This window comes from Crocodylus porosus, unplaced genomic scaffold, assembly GCF_001723895.1.
Source record: "Crocodylus porosus isolate Cpor-Errol unplaced genomic scaffold, CroPor_comp1, whole genome shotgun sequence".
In the NCBI taxonomy this organism is placed as follows: Eukaryota; Metazoa; Chordata; order Crocodylia; family Crocodylidae; genus Crocodylus; species Crocodylus porosus.
In genome coordinates, this window is record NW_017728886.1 from 55,798,900 (window position 1) to 55,813,369 (window position 14,470).

General features: G+C 41.7%; 1 protein-coding gene across 1 annotated transcript in view; it reads left to right on the plus strand.

Moving 5' to 3' along the window:
• The window catches only part of LOC109309643 (ATP-binding cassette sub-family B member 5-like), a 91,167-nt gene extending 85,490 nt beyond the window's left edge, over positions 1-5,677 (plus strand). Inside the window, exon 28 of the mRNA XM_019534436.1 lies at positions 2,008-5,677. Coding sequence (XP_019389981.1) covers positions 2,008-2,205 — 198 coding nt within the window. The 3' untranslated portion in view covers positions 2,206-5,677. The remainder of the gene's footprint in view (positions 1-2,007) is intronic.
• Positions 5,678-14,470: the final 8,793 nt, after the last annotated feature.

The window sequence follows — 14,470 nt, forward strand, 5'->3', positions numbered from 1 at the left end:
AGTTTTCAGAGGGCCAAGCAGGGATCATAGTATCCGCTGCCCTTTCTGGGATATTTTCCTTTTTCTTTATGATGTAGTGTCAGTTGCAGCGGTGTTGGCCTATGGTTAAAGGGGCCACATGCGTATAAGGCAGCACATGCAAACTTTTCAGTATGTTTCAGTTTGTAAATAGGCATTATGAGAAACTCAAATCTCTTGCACTTATATAGGCTCATCTTCTGCTTTGTGAACACTTGAGTTTTACAATTCTTCTTCTTCTCTTTTCACCTTCAGACTGTCTTATATTTCGTAAGGTCTCTCCAGTCTGATGCAATCATACAATGCCTTTTAACTTGCTAAATTCAAACACTTTCATAGTGGTGTCCACTGTTTTTATAGTTCTTTTTCCTTGGAAAAAAAGAGAGAATTGCGGCTGTACTTGCACAAGCTGTCAGGGCATAAGATTTTATTATGAACCGATGAAATTTCTGAGCAGTATTTTTTTAATACCACACTAGGACTTGCTGATGATTGCTTGTATTTAAGTGAAAGTGAGCAACCACTTCACTGCTTAATGTCCTTAGTTGCACTGAGTAACACCTTGTTCCACCAGTAGCTTTGCTGAATGAAGTCACTGGTGATGTATGTAGCCCTATGGGTCTATGAAAGATCAGTCCCATGTTTTACACAAGAGCAGCTAGGGTGAAATGCTGTTCTGATTTAAGTCAATGGCAAAACTCTCATTGATTTTAAAGAGGCAAGATTTTTATTGTTCATATTAAGTTATAAAGCAGAGGACCAAGGATGAAAAAAAATCCATTACAGTTTGCCCATGTTAAAGCAGACTCAAAAATAAACCCATTGAATCACTGGTTTAAAACCTGCATGCAGAGAGGAAAAATAAATGCTACCACTGCCACTGAGGGAACATACAGTCAATACAACTGTAGACTCCCTCTGCATGAAAAAGGGTGTTTGTACCCAAAAGCTTGGAAAGAACAAATTTTCCAACTATTTAGTTGGCCTAATAAAAGATATCACATTTACCCAAAGAACCTTGTATGCCACTGAGGGAATTGCATTTTATTCTATCCAATTTACAATTTTAAACTATGGTCCTCAATACATTTTAGGTGTTTTTATTTGGTTCATTCCAGAACCACACTATGTTCTAATTTAAAATTGTTCTGACCAACTATAACATTGTCACAACACAAACTTTTTAACACCTTTTAAATGTGGCTTTGTGTGTGAAGTTATAACTAATTTTTTTTTATTTTAACAGCATTTTGTGAAATGTCTGTACTCAGTGACAATGCACATGCACCCCCTGAGAGCACTGGTGCACCCCCTGACAGCAGCGTTACTGGACAGGGGGTGGGCAGGCAAGAGTGCTGTTGCCCTTCCTGAGAGCACCAGCCAGGGAGTGTGCTAGGAGAAGCAGTCCCTCTACAGCTGATCCCGCTGACTCAGAAGTGCCAGCGGCACACCCGGCCTGTGGGATCAGCTGCAGAGGGACACCCCCCCCCAGCAGTCTCTGACTGTTCACTGGGGGGGGCAAGTGTCCCCCCTGACTTGGGAGGTAGCAGTCGCCCATGTCTGCACTTACTTATCCACTTGGGAAATTGCACTAGTAAATTGCCTTGTGTAAACAGACTTTTTCTGCTCCTCCAGAATACTAGTGTCTACACAGGGAATTATAGTTCTGCTAATAAATTCCCCCAGGTAGAAAAGCTGTTAAGGCTTTGGCAATAAGAAAATTCAGATTTTGAATTCAGAGTTGACAACAGGTGGTAGAAATTGTTAAATTTTAGTGTAGAAAGGATACAGCCCACCACACAATTTCACCTTATTCAGGTTAGACATGAATAACATGGGCTAAGAAAGTTTATGATCTGCAGATTTCACTGATAAAATGCATTATTAGTGCACTTGTTGGTGAATTATTTAATGTTGCCAGTATAGGGTTAAAAATTTTGAAATTGATATTAAAGTAGGGTCCATAATGTTTTCCGTATTTTTCTGTAGGTGGTACAACAAGCCCTTGATCAGGCACGGAAAGGAAGGACCTGCATTGTGATTGCTCACCGCCTGTCAACCATACAGAATGCAGATATCATTGTTGTAATTAACAATGGAAAAATAATAGAAGCAGGAACTCATCACCAGCTAATGGCAAAGCAGAAAGCATATTTTAATTTAGTAAATGCACAAACGCTTCTCTAAAACAAGGATGGCCTGAAGCCATCTTTAGAAATGAGATGTCAGGAAAAAAAAAAGTACTGTCGTGTGTGGTCTGACCTTGTGGTTTTACAGGTAACTTTCTTCACACGCTGTTCTGCTGGGGACTTGGAGCTGGCAGCCCGCTTGCAGTTTTTAGCTCAGAATGCCAAGATACACCTACAATACTGAACTGAATAGGAACATGGAAAACATCTATTTCTCACATTAGCTTATGATGAGTATTTAACTTAAGTGTTTTTTTCTGATTCCTTCCCCTCTTCCATAGGCCGTGTAACTGAATGCTTACTACTGTGTTAGTACTGACAGATACAATGGTTTTGATGTATTATCTTGAACTGATGTTAATTTTTTCCCTTAATTTTTATAGAAGGTGGTTTGAATAATAAATTTAAATTGACCTGTTTGCTACAATTGAAAATAATGTTGGACATTCCCTTAAAACTCAAACAGCCCTCCCCTTGAACAATGTTTAGATCCAGATTAAAGTTTTATTACTCAACCCACCCCATATTTCAGTTATTTACTTAATCTCTTCACCTTTTTAAGTCCTAGTTTATTTTTTTTACAGAAGCCCCCTAATATCAATTTAAGATTTAGAATTCTAACATCAGTTCAAGATGATATATGAAGACCATTATATCTGTCAGTGCTAACACAGCAGTACCTGCCCTGACACAAAAGTAACTGTCCTGTTGTATGCCTTATGGAAGAACGGAAGGGATCAGAATAACCATTTGAGTAAAATACTGATCATGAAATGATTACAGAATCCCCTTCAGGGATTTTCCTACATCTGTGAATAACTCACTGAATGTTGATATCTGAGCCCCAATGTTCCTATATGAAAAACTGAGTTTATGCTACTTTTTCAAATTTGCATAGTGCTCTAAGACCCACGAAGGAAAAGTGCTAGCAGCCAGCAAATGGGCTGTTCAGTAGTTATCATTAAAAGTTAGGCTATGAAGAGAAGCCCAAGGGTTGTGAAAACATTTTCCTGAATTTTGTGGAAAATCTGCAATTGCCTGTTTTGTTAATAAAACCATGCATTCAAATAGCTAGGAATCTAATGTGTGTGCAGTGGCCTTATTTGTGCACATACGCACACACTGTAGTAACTTCAAGAGTGCTTATAAGTATGTAACTGTGTATGCAGACCCAGGTGTTTAAAGACAACTTATAAAGAGGTCTTTTTTCCTTCTTGTTAACTTTCTTTTACCAGTTATGGTTACCTTTTTATAATAAGTTGAAACTTCTATGTGTTTAAGTTTTTTTTCATTCCCATCATGACTATAGTGGTTCTGATAAAGGGCTCTGTCAGTGTTCACTAGAGAACAGTATTGGAAACTTTCTCAGCTCCTTCCTGTAGATAAAAGGACATTGAATCTTGCAACTAAGTGATTTTTTCCCCAATTTTTTGATGAGAATGTACATTTTTTTTAAAGTGTAAACATTTTTTTTTCTTCCCAGTTGCTTGGATTTGTCTCCTGCAATGCTATAAATTCTGCTGTCTCCAGTCCTCAAAGGAATTTTCCAGTATCAAAAAAATGTTTATAATTTTGAATTTCCCCCCCTTTTAGCAGGTTCCTTTAAGTTTGTGATGTTATTAAAATGTCATTTCCAAGAATCACTTTGTAATTAATCAAGTTACTTAACAACTCTGTTAGAAATTAGACTTGGAATTAGAAACTCATTTTCAAAGTTGGCAAAGGGCTAAAAGTTGTCTTTAAAACTCTTAAGGCTAAATCCTCTCATAATCTGTGCATCCTTTCCAAATGTAGTGCAAGATTGGCTACAGTACTTGGGTAATGATAGATGGGACACTTCCAACCTGTGTGCACCAAATGTACCACTCGGAATTGGCAAAGTTGCTCTCTCAAAGGTCTTGGCCTGAACTATAATTAAGTCAGATCTACTGTAAAGCTCAGCCTAAATTAGATTGATCCCACTGGAAGATTTCTGTCTACCTGTAGATGGAGTGACTAAAACAGCAGCTACACCTTCCACTAGTCTAATTAGTATAGCATATTAGTATATTAACATGTCCTTAAATTACAGATATTTTAGTTATGTTTAGTTATGTGTAAAATGCAGATTGGCTTTCAAAAGCAATATGAATTAAAGGAACTTCATTGTGAGTGACATGATTTGGGTCACTGCTTTTTGGGGACTTGTTTGTTCTCCAGCCCACCTTCTTGCTTACCTGCCAAGACATGTTATTCATATATTTCTTGGGCAGGTTCGATGGTTCCACAGAGTGAAGGTCTATTTTGCTAGGCAGTGTATTCTTTTGAAGGGCTCCACCTCCCCTACACAATGCCCCTTTTCTCTCAAATCCATGGTGTGACTCACACTGGTCCCACATTCATGATTCCACTTCCATGGCCACCATCTGAGGAAGGTTTCTGGATTCCTCCACAAGTAGAATTCAGAGTCCCAGGGCTAATAATTCTCAACTTTTAATGTTTAACACCTGAGAAGGAGGAAGTGTAGTCCTAGCTTTGACTCGGGATGACCAGTATATTCTCCAGCTCCTTCATGAGTGAACATCTACGAATTCTCCCTGTTCCTTGTTCTTTAACTACCTTTATAAATCCATTCATTTCTTGTTTCCCCAAAATAAGCATCTATGAGTTCATTCACTTATTTCTCAATTAATTATATAAATTCATTCATTCTACATTTCTAAATTAATCACCAATGAATTCAGTCCCTTCCTAAGCAGTAGTAAATGTATCACTATATCAATATATTTGCAGTCCATTCACCAGATACCTCGAGACCTGGCACTCATATCCGCCAATCCCTGGCACTGCTAACTTGTCTCTTATTATCCCAGTAGCCCACTTCACTTATCTTTTCATTCAGCACCCAGACATATCCTACTCAGGTTCTGGTTTTCCTTCCCTGGATCTTCCCAACTCAGCTGTCTGAACATCTAGGTCCCATGTCCCCACATGTGTTGTACAGCTCATTGGCTCTACTGTACTTTTCCCACTCCAGGGGAAACCCAACAGGCTCTCCCTTTTCTGCCCTGCGAGCATTCCAGGCCAATGAAGGCTTGCACCCCCTGGCACATGACTGCATGACACCAAAAGTCTATCCCCTTCCTGGGGTTTTCTCCCAGACCCGTTTCCCTGACTCCACTGGGTTCCACTGGGTAAGTTTGCTCCTGGCTTGACCAGTTTCTAGTGTCTGTAACAGAGGCTGGAGGCAAGCCCGTTACATTCATGAAAACCATAAACCAACAATTATTTGGGCATTTTGACAGATGTGCCATATTGTCATACATATTACACCTTACATTAACAGACTTCAGTGTGTGACACTTTCCTATACACTGCAAAAAATATACAGTGCTATTATATATTATGTATTTACATTACTCAAAACCACTGTTTAGAAGATAAGATGCCTCTTGGAAATATAGCTCTGTGAATAAACAAGTATTTTTTTTAAACTTTTTTGTTTTCTATTATGTATGAAACTGCAGACTTCTGAAAGGCACTGCTTCTTTGTTCTGTGGTTTGTACAGCTCCAAGGAGAATGAGATCATGGTCTTGTTGATGTGGTGCCCAGGCATCACTGCAGTACAAATAATTTTAGAGGGTGGTATCCTTTCAATTTTTTCAATTACATTAACTACTTTGATTAGAAATGTAACAAAATTAGGTAAGGTGATTTAAGTTTCTTTTAGATTAGCTACTTTATATAAACCAAAATAATAAATACACCTAGAATGAAATGAGTTTGGTTTATATAGGAGTTAAACTAAACCCGTAGACCACTAGTGCCCAACCTTTTGCCCTTTGGGCTGGATTGGCAGTGCTGCTCCATCCATGCATGGATACCTGGTGCCTCCTGAGTTGTGGGGGTATGTGCCCCCCCCAGTGGCCAGTCAGCAACTTGGGGGGAGGGTCCCTCCATGGCCAATCTTGCCGACCGGGGGTATTCCCCCCCCCCCGCAGCCAATCGCACTGACTGGGGGGGTACCCCCACAGCTAAACACACTGACTGGGAAGCACAAGCAGGGCACCCAGAAGTGCCAGTGGTGTTTCTCCTGGCTCCCCCACTACCTGGCCGGCACTCACAGGGGGAGCACTGGCTGTCTAAGCGAGGAGCGCTGGCTGTCAGGGGGTGTACATGCACCCCCATGTACCTGCTACATGATGCCACTGCATCCATGGGCCAGATTCATCTAGGCCCAATTCAGTGTGCAGGGCGAGCATGGCAGGTCCCAATCTGTCTACACAGGGCTTGGAAATTTGGTAGTGGTAGGAGGGGTTCAGTGTTAATTGCCACTTCCCCCTCCCCCACTTTCCCTTCTGCCAAATTTCCCAGCCCATGGGGAGCTCCATAGGCTGGATGCTATAGGTCCATGGGCCAGGGGTTGAGCACTCCTCCTGTAGAGAAGCATAAATCTAATCTGTTTCATAAATAAAGATTCAGTGTTCTCTTCCTGCATTTGGTAAACAGGTAGCCTGCACCAATAACTCTGAGAAGTTCAAACTGTCTTACACATCATGACAATAAAAACACTGGGAGCTAGTCCACGCACCACATTGACTGTAACAGTGGTGCTAACTTGACTGTAGCAGTGGTACTGCACCAATAGAGAAGTTTACTAGGGGAAAAGCCTATGCAGACTTTTCATGTAATAAGAGCTGTTTGACTATCCCAAGGAAAATGGGAGGCTCTTCATTCTATGGTTACCAATTTTTATTGCATACAATTGCTCAGAATAAAATACACATCTTGTTTTTGAAAGACAGAATGAAGAAAAGAGAACTTTCTGTGTAGTAACTAGGTGTATCTACACTTGTGTTTTAATGCCGAGTTGACTAACTAGATCCACAGTAAAGTGTCACCATCTACATGTGCACCCATATTATGGTACAATAAATTAATTAACTCTGCTGTAGGATTGTGCTGTCCAGGACAAGTACTATCCTATGGCAGAGTAATTTACACAGCTGCAATGCATGTGAAGACAGTAACCAGGGCTGACTGTGTCACAAGGGTGCTCATGTGTGGGGGCTGCCTGACACCGTCACCTAGAGCCCAATCCAGACCCCACACCAGCCTGGGGCTGCTCCACTCCAGCTTGAATTGCTGTGATTGCAGTCACACAGAAAAATACTGTGCCTGGGAGCAGCTTACTCCAGCACAAACCATGCCAGAGTTTGTGTTGGGGTAACTCACATGTAGATGCACCCACTAAGCAGCAGCAGCTAGGGAACTGAAGCCCACTGCTTCCTGTGGATTGTGTGCAGACTTTAAGCTGTTCTTAAATTTTCTTGCATCTAATACACATTCCAATATCCAGCAGTTGGTTCTTTTTGAAAAAAGGTTTATGGTGCTTGTGAAAAAAAATAACTGTATATTGGACAAAATGTTACTATTCATTAGCTTCCAGAGGAGGGTGATCTGACCATTTCTGACCTCTTTAGCAGCCCATTACCCTGAATAAACACATTTGCAAAAGGTTTATGATAAAGTGATCAGCTGAGATGCAGGTTTTCAGTTTCCTACAGAAAAAAAATGTGGATTTACCCTTTTAACAGAGGAAAATGTGGAATTTTCATTTTAATGGAGGAATATGCAGATTTTCCACTTTTGCAAAGAGCTCTCTGCAGACTGGCAGGGTGATAAGTGCAGCAGGAAGATGGTGGTCAGGCCAGGGGTCACCATGTGCATGTACATACTCACACATGCACATGGCCACCAGGCAGCCTGGAGAGCAGCTTCTGCAGGTAAGTCTGGTGAAGAGGTAGAGGAAATTGAGGCCTTCATAGGGAAGAGAGGGAAGGAGTTGGGCAGGGCTGGGGCTGGGGCTGGGGCTGCAACTGCTGCCCAACCAGAGCACTACATGGGGCTTGGGGCCCAGGGTCTGGGGCTGGAATGCACAGCTGCAGGGCCCTGGGCAGGGACCAGGTCAGAGATATGGGCAGCTTAGGAGGAGACTGGCTCCCCAAAGCTACACACACTCCCAGAACCACAGGAGGGGTGGGCATGTGCCCCCCCACCCCACTAGATCTGCATGTGTGGAAGGGGGAGGAAGGCTGCCTGCTATATGCTTAGGCTCGCCTCCCTGCTGCCCTCCCCCTGGGTCCTCCATGGCCCAGTGGGCAGGACCCAGAATGGCAACACAGAATGGAACCAGATGGAAAAGTTCCTTGTCACTGCAAACCCCATCCTGGTGAAGTACTTCCTGCCTGCCCATACTCCTCGTGGACCTATGTGAGATGTTCCCTATGTGATCCTATGGTGACTTTCATGTAATTCCATTCATTTTCTTGGTCACTATCACTCTAGAAAGAAGGGTTAGTGAGACCCAAGGTCTGATGGCAGATTCCCCTGACCTGGTCATAAGGTCTCATTACGCACTCACCCCAAGTTCCAACCAAAGATTGTCATCAAATTTCACCTTGTTTAACAGATACATTTGTCCATCTTTCTTTCCAAGATTTCAATCCTTGAAAGCTGAGGATTCACTCATATACTAGGAAATTAAAAACAGTGTTCCATAACAAAAGATAGGCTTGCTGCACTGGAGCCAGGTCACAGTGACCTGTAAAGCCCCTAGGATTTCCAGTTTTGGTGGATGCACCAAATTACGAGGCCCGGTGTGCTCCAATTAAGACACCAGTAAATGACCAAATTAAGATGTATGTGTTTGATAGGTTTTTTTGGAACAAAGAAATATGTTGACAGAACAGAATGTGGACAGTATGACAACCGCAGGGAAACCAACCAATGGTATCCGGAAATGAAGAGTCATCAGAGGAAAAAAGAATACAAAGGAGGGATTTCAGATCAGCAAAAGGGTCCCCCAAGGGAAGAACCTAAGGCCACTATAAACAAAGGGTGCATTACCAGCACATCTCACCCACCCCACTGAGGGGGGTGGGCCTTGACCCTTGACTCCAAGACTGCTGACATTAAGAAAAGAACCACAGGGTGAAGCTTGCATACTGATCAGGTGTAGCTTTCCCCTGTGAAGCCTTGGAATGGTAGATCAATATAATTGGGAGGGTTATTTTGTTTTCCTTGACTGCATTACTCTTATCTACTGTTGCTGTTTATCAATAAAATTTGCCTATTATGAAATGGAAGAAGTCATGGCTGGTCTGAGGGTTTGGGTCCACCTAGAATAAGGTATCTGAGTCATAAATCCAGTGCCATCAATAGCAACAAACTCTGGTGCATATAGGCTTGCCGTATTGCTTATGGGTGCACCTGTGCCGCCCAGGACCACAGCATGTTGAGCTGGGGTAGAGCAGCCACAGCTGGCAAAGGGCCTGTGGGGGCCAGGCTGCCCCCCCAGATCAGCATACTTTGGAGGGGCTGGCTGGAGCATGAGGGTGTTCCAGTGTGGGGCTAGCCAGCAGGCATTCCCTACAGTGAGTCATGCTCCATCCAGATGCATCAGCACCTACACGTGTGCTGCTGTGGAGTAAAAAACTCCACAGCAGGATAGTTATTCCACAGCAGGATAGTACTTGTATTTGCAAGTACTACCCTGCTGCAGAGTTAGTTTATTCCAGCCTAGTAGGAGTGCATATGTAGATGTGAGATATTTACTGCAGAGCTAATTAGTCTACTCCACAGCAAATGTCTCATGTAGATGCACCCACAGAGAGCTAAACTTATTCAAATGTCCCCTTGGCTCTTTGTGTCTATAGCCAAAAGATCCAAAGAGACAAAGATTTTGGCTCAGAGATTTTTCCAGCTGGAACCCAGAGTGCATCAAATTTTATTATGAAATTGCAAAGGTGAACCTGACAGTAGTGATCAGAGTTCTTTCATCAGAAACCAGCAACATCAAGGGACTCTCTGTGGAACTCCATTCACATCCTCACCAAACACTATTGTATCCCTCAGGTCTGTATCCCTCAGGTCTCTAGAGCAGATGCTGCATTTGGCAAAGCAATCCTGCAGATGCTATACACCTAGAACTCCAGGACCCACCTCTGAGTGATTTGAGTCCTGATTAAGAGTTCCTCACCTTGGAATATGCATGTGGGCAAGCACTCAGTGAAGCAACAGAAGTTACTTATCCATAACCTGGAATTTTTGGAGATAGATTCCCACTATGGATATTCTTCATTCCTTCCCCCACCCCGTCTCCCATCCTTTCTAAGACTCCCTGGAACTCTGGGATTCTGCAGTTGAGGGGAAGCTGAAGAGAACGAAGCATGCACCACTCTTTATGCCCTCAGTGCAGGGCTGGAGGTTGCCAGCTAAAAATCTCAACCTTTTTAATTCCCAATTTCTAGGTGGGGAAACAAAGGCAAGGATGCTGAGTAACTTTACTTACCTAAGGTCACACAGGTAGTTTGTGGTAGAGGTAAAAGCAGAATACAAATATCCTCAGACCTCCTTGTACTCTGGTGAAAGAAGCATCCCATATCAATAATAACCTGACTAGCTTTGCCCATTATTAGAAATGTGGTTGTGTGCGCTCAGCTTTGAGGGATCATTGTGCTAAGTATGCATGGCAGTACTTATTCAATGTATTCTAGGAAAAAGGTGTATTTTTACAACAATGACAGCAAGGTTTTTCTTGACTGGCTAAACTGAAGTAAAACTGCAACTTGCCCTATTTACAAAATGCACCTTTTTCTTCTATAGTAGATCTACCCATAGTCCTGGAGAGTCTGAAACAATACAGAACAAGTGAGAATGATGTGAGAATGGAGGACCAAAGATAATGCCAATATATCTACATGCAGGTTAACTATTGCACAATTTGAGAGGTCCAAATCAATGATAATCCTCATTGTCCATACCAAAACAAATAGTGCTGGCTCCAGGGATGGTTCCAGAGGGAGATCTTTCATCCACGTGTCCTCACAAAGCCTTCTTTCCTTCATGTTACACTCTATGTTCTGAGACACTGCCATCCTCCATAGATCTTGATGAGGCTACATCTTAAAATATTTAATATTATTCAGGTGAGTGGGCTTTTGAAGATGTATTGTCCTATCTTTCTTCTGAAACAAGCACATCTGCATCCTAACTCTTCTCCTTTTTTTCTAGTTTCTTTTGAAAGTACTTTTACTTTCTATGGAATTGTATGCTGAGAAATTGTGCCAAAGGATTTTGGTTTATTTTTTAAGTTAGTGTTGAATATTCTTTTCTTATGAAGAGCCGTTTAGTAAGGTCCAGGGATACTCCCCACACTTGGGGGGGTTTGCAGAACATTTCTACTCAAATGTTTATAGGGTTGTATTTTTCCTTCTTTGTGTCATTGTTACAGTTACCTTGTGAACATCACTTACTAATACAAGAAGAAGGATAATTGCAAATTAAAACACCTGCACCAAGTTGGTAGGAAGCAGCGGGGGGGGGGGGTTATTATTATTATTTTAGTCTAGATATTTTCAGAATCCAAATGTAATCAGATGGAAACATCTGGACACTTTTATATGGGTAGGTACATAATTGCATATGTAATATACAACATTAAGGGAGTGCCAGCCAAGTAATGTATTTTCACAACTTTATAAAACTTAAAGTTCCTGGATGTTTAGTTCATTAAAGCCTGGCTACTGATGAGCCATGTATAGAATCAAATTTATGTCTATTATTAAATGTGCTTTTCTTTGATTTATGTACTTAAGAAAATCATCTGTGATTGTTTGAAGTTGTTCCGTATGCTTTTGTTCAACAGGTTATTTATGACTGGGCCAGTTCTGTTATTTCAAATACTGTATTGTTTAACATATTAATTTTATAAAGCAAGTGTTAAAATTTGGTAGCTATTTTGGTTAATTATATACAAATGTATTTGTATATGATTAACCCAATCTATTTTGGTTAATAATATTCAAATGTATCTGAATGTATTTTGAGTGTTCTCCATCTTATAAGCAGGGATTTCACTATTTAAATCATATCAGTGTTACGTATATAGCTATAACTCAGGACCACGATTTTTAAGAGATTTTTAAGATTATGTTTGTCTCCATTTTCACATGCCCAATTTGAGATGGACCTGAAAAAGGCCTTACTTTTTCAGACAGCAGCTGCTTAGCACTTTATCAGAGAAAAATAGGGTTGGAGGTACCGTCAGGAAGTCCTTTAGCTCAAACCTATGCTCAAAGCAGGATCTTGGCCTTTATAGAAGAAGACTGATTAAAAGATCCAAAATTAGATAACTAAAACTATTGTTTTTAAACCTAGTATAGAACTTAAGCAGTCACAGCTGATCAAAGGATGCTGCAGAGGTTTGGGGTAGAGGGTCGGAGACTACAGTTCACAAGTGTGTTATATATATATAGTTTGTGTGTCGTTGTCACACTCATAAAAGGACCAAAGGCTAAAACTAATAAAGTTTTAGTTGCTTAAAGGTTAGGTGCTATAACACTTAACTTTCTAGGCAGCTGGCTGCTACAGTGCAAACTAAATTGTTGTTGAGGTACCCAGGATCCATATATAGAATGAGCAGTCAGGGCATAAACAAGGAGTTGCCTAAAGTCCTCTTGCTGAAGAGGAAACTTCCTAGAGCTAGCTAATAGGAAAAGGTGGAGGACACAGGTATGTTTAAAATCCTGACTGGTTCTGGGCATTAGGAACCATACTCATGACTTCAAGGAGTTTCTTTCTCCTTGGAGTCCACAGCCCTGAACTCTTTCCTGACAGTAGATGCCATGTGGGAAAGAATAAAAGATTAATTGGATCTGGTTTGCTGGCAGAGAGAAAGAGAAAATGCAAGCGCTCAAGACAGAACATTCCTCTAGTGCAGTGGTACCCAATCTTCTGGCCCCGCAAGCTAAATGAGTGCCATGGGGGTTGTTCATGGGCTGGACACCACATGGGGTCTCTACATGGGGTTGGTCCACAGATACAACCCCGCATGCTGAAGCAACCCTGTATGCAGGATCCATCCATGCACCAGTCCAACCCACATACCAGCCCCAGCCGCATAACAGTCCAACCCCACACAGCAGATCCAGCTGCATGCCAATCCTGGCACAACCCTAGATCTATCAATGCATCAGCTCAACCCTATGTACCAAACCCACCTGTGTGGTGGCCTGATCTAGTGTAGAAGATCATGTTATCCAGCCTGAAAGGGCCTGGAAATTTGGCAGCAGGAAAGCAGCAATTAGTTCTGCCACTGCTCCTCTGCTGCCAAATTTCCAGACCCTTGGGAAGCTCTATGGACTGGATGCCATGGCTCTATGTACCTGAGATTGAGCACCCCGCCTTGGTGATTAGGGCACTAGGAAAGAGGAGTCCTAGGTTCTGGTTCCTGCTACCAGAACTGTCTTGCATTTTATTTAATGACTTCTTTTGTGTGATAGAGACAATCTGCCCCCACCATTACCACTTCCTTCTCTTCCAGATACATTTTAAAGAAAGGGTGGCTGCCACTGCGTTTTGTAGAGATCCTGTTGGTGTCTGCCAGGCATATTCTTAGAATGTCTGCTAGTTCAAGCCTCACTTCCAAAGTAGACTGCCTAGTTTCTGAATCCCAGTAGACTTAGGCAGGAGGTAGGGTAGGCAGCATGTTGCTCCGCCTTGTTGAGATTGGGGCAGCCTGGATATATGCAAACGTACAAGTCTAAGTGAACAGGAGATTTTAAACTTGTAAGGTGTGTATGGAGCTTAGCTGCGTCTAGGGGTAGGTGGAACTGGAAGCTGAGCTGGTTTGCTGAGCTGTTCTGGTTTACAATTTTAGATTTGGGTGCCTAAATTCTGGCTAATCCCACTTTAGGAACCTATGTTCTTTACTGAAGTCAGACTTCCCAGGAAGCATCTTGCTCATTTTGCAAACTAGTATTTCCTACATAATTCCTGCAGCACTTGGCCAAATTGTGAGGCTGCTCTCAGTTTTCAACTCAGCTCGAATTCCTTAGTGAGATCAGGCAATGCCTGACTAAGGATCTCAAAATATGGTAGATATTAAATTAAATTTAATGTGTTTAATTTACATTTAAATCATTTGAATTATCAGTACTGTATTATCTGAAAGTTGTAACTAGGAAGAATCTCAGGAGCCAGCTATTAGAACAGGGATTTAACATATCTTGATTTCTATCAGCAGAAGATCTGACTAAACTACATGTGAAAAAGGTGTCTGTCTGTTACAAATATTTACTAATCCCTCATCTACCTGCACATACATGGTAAACTAATGTGCAAGTAATTGCACTATTCTCTTGTTTCATGCATATTTTCCTGTACAGAGGTCATACTGAAAAATATATATACATTGTAAATTTACTGCAAAGGAAAGCAC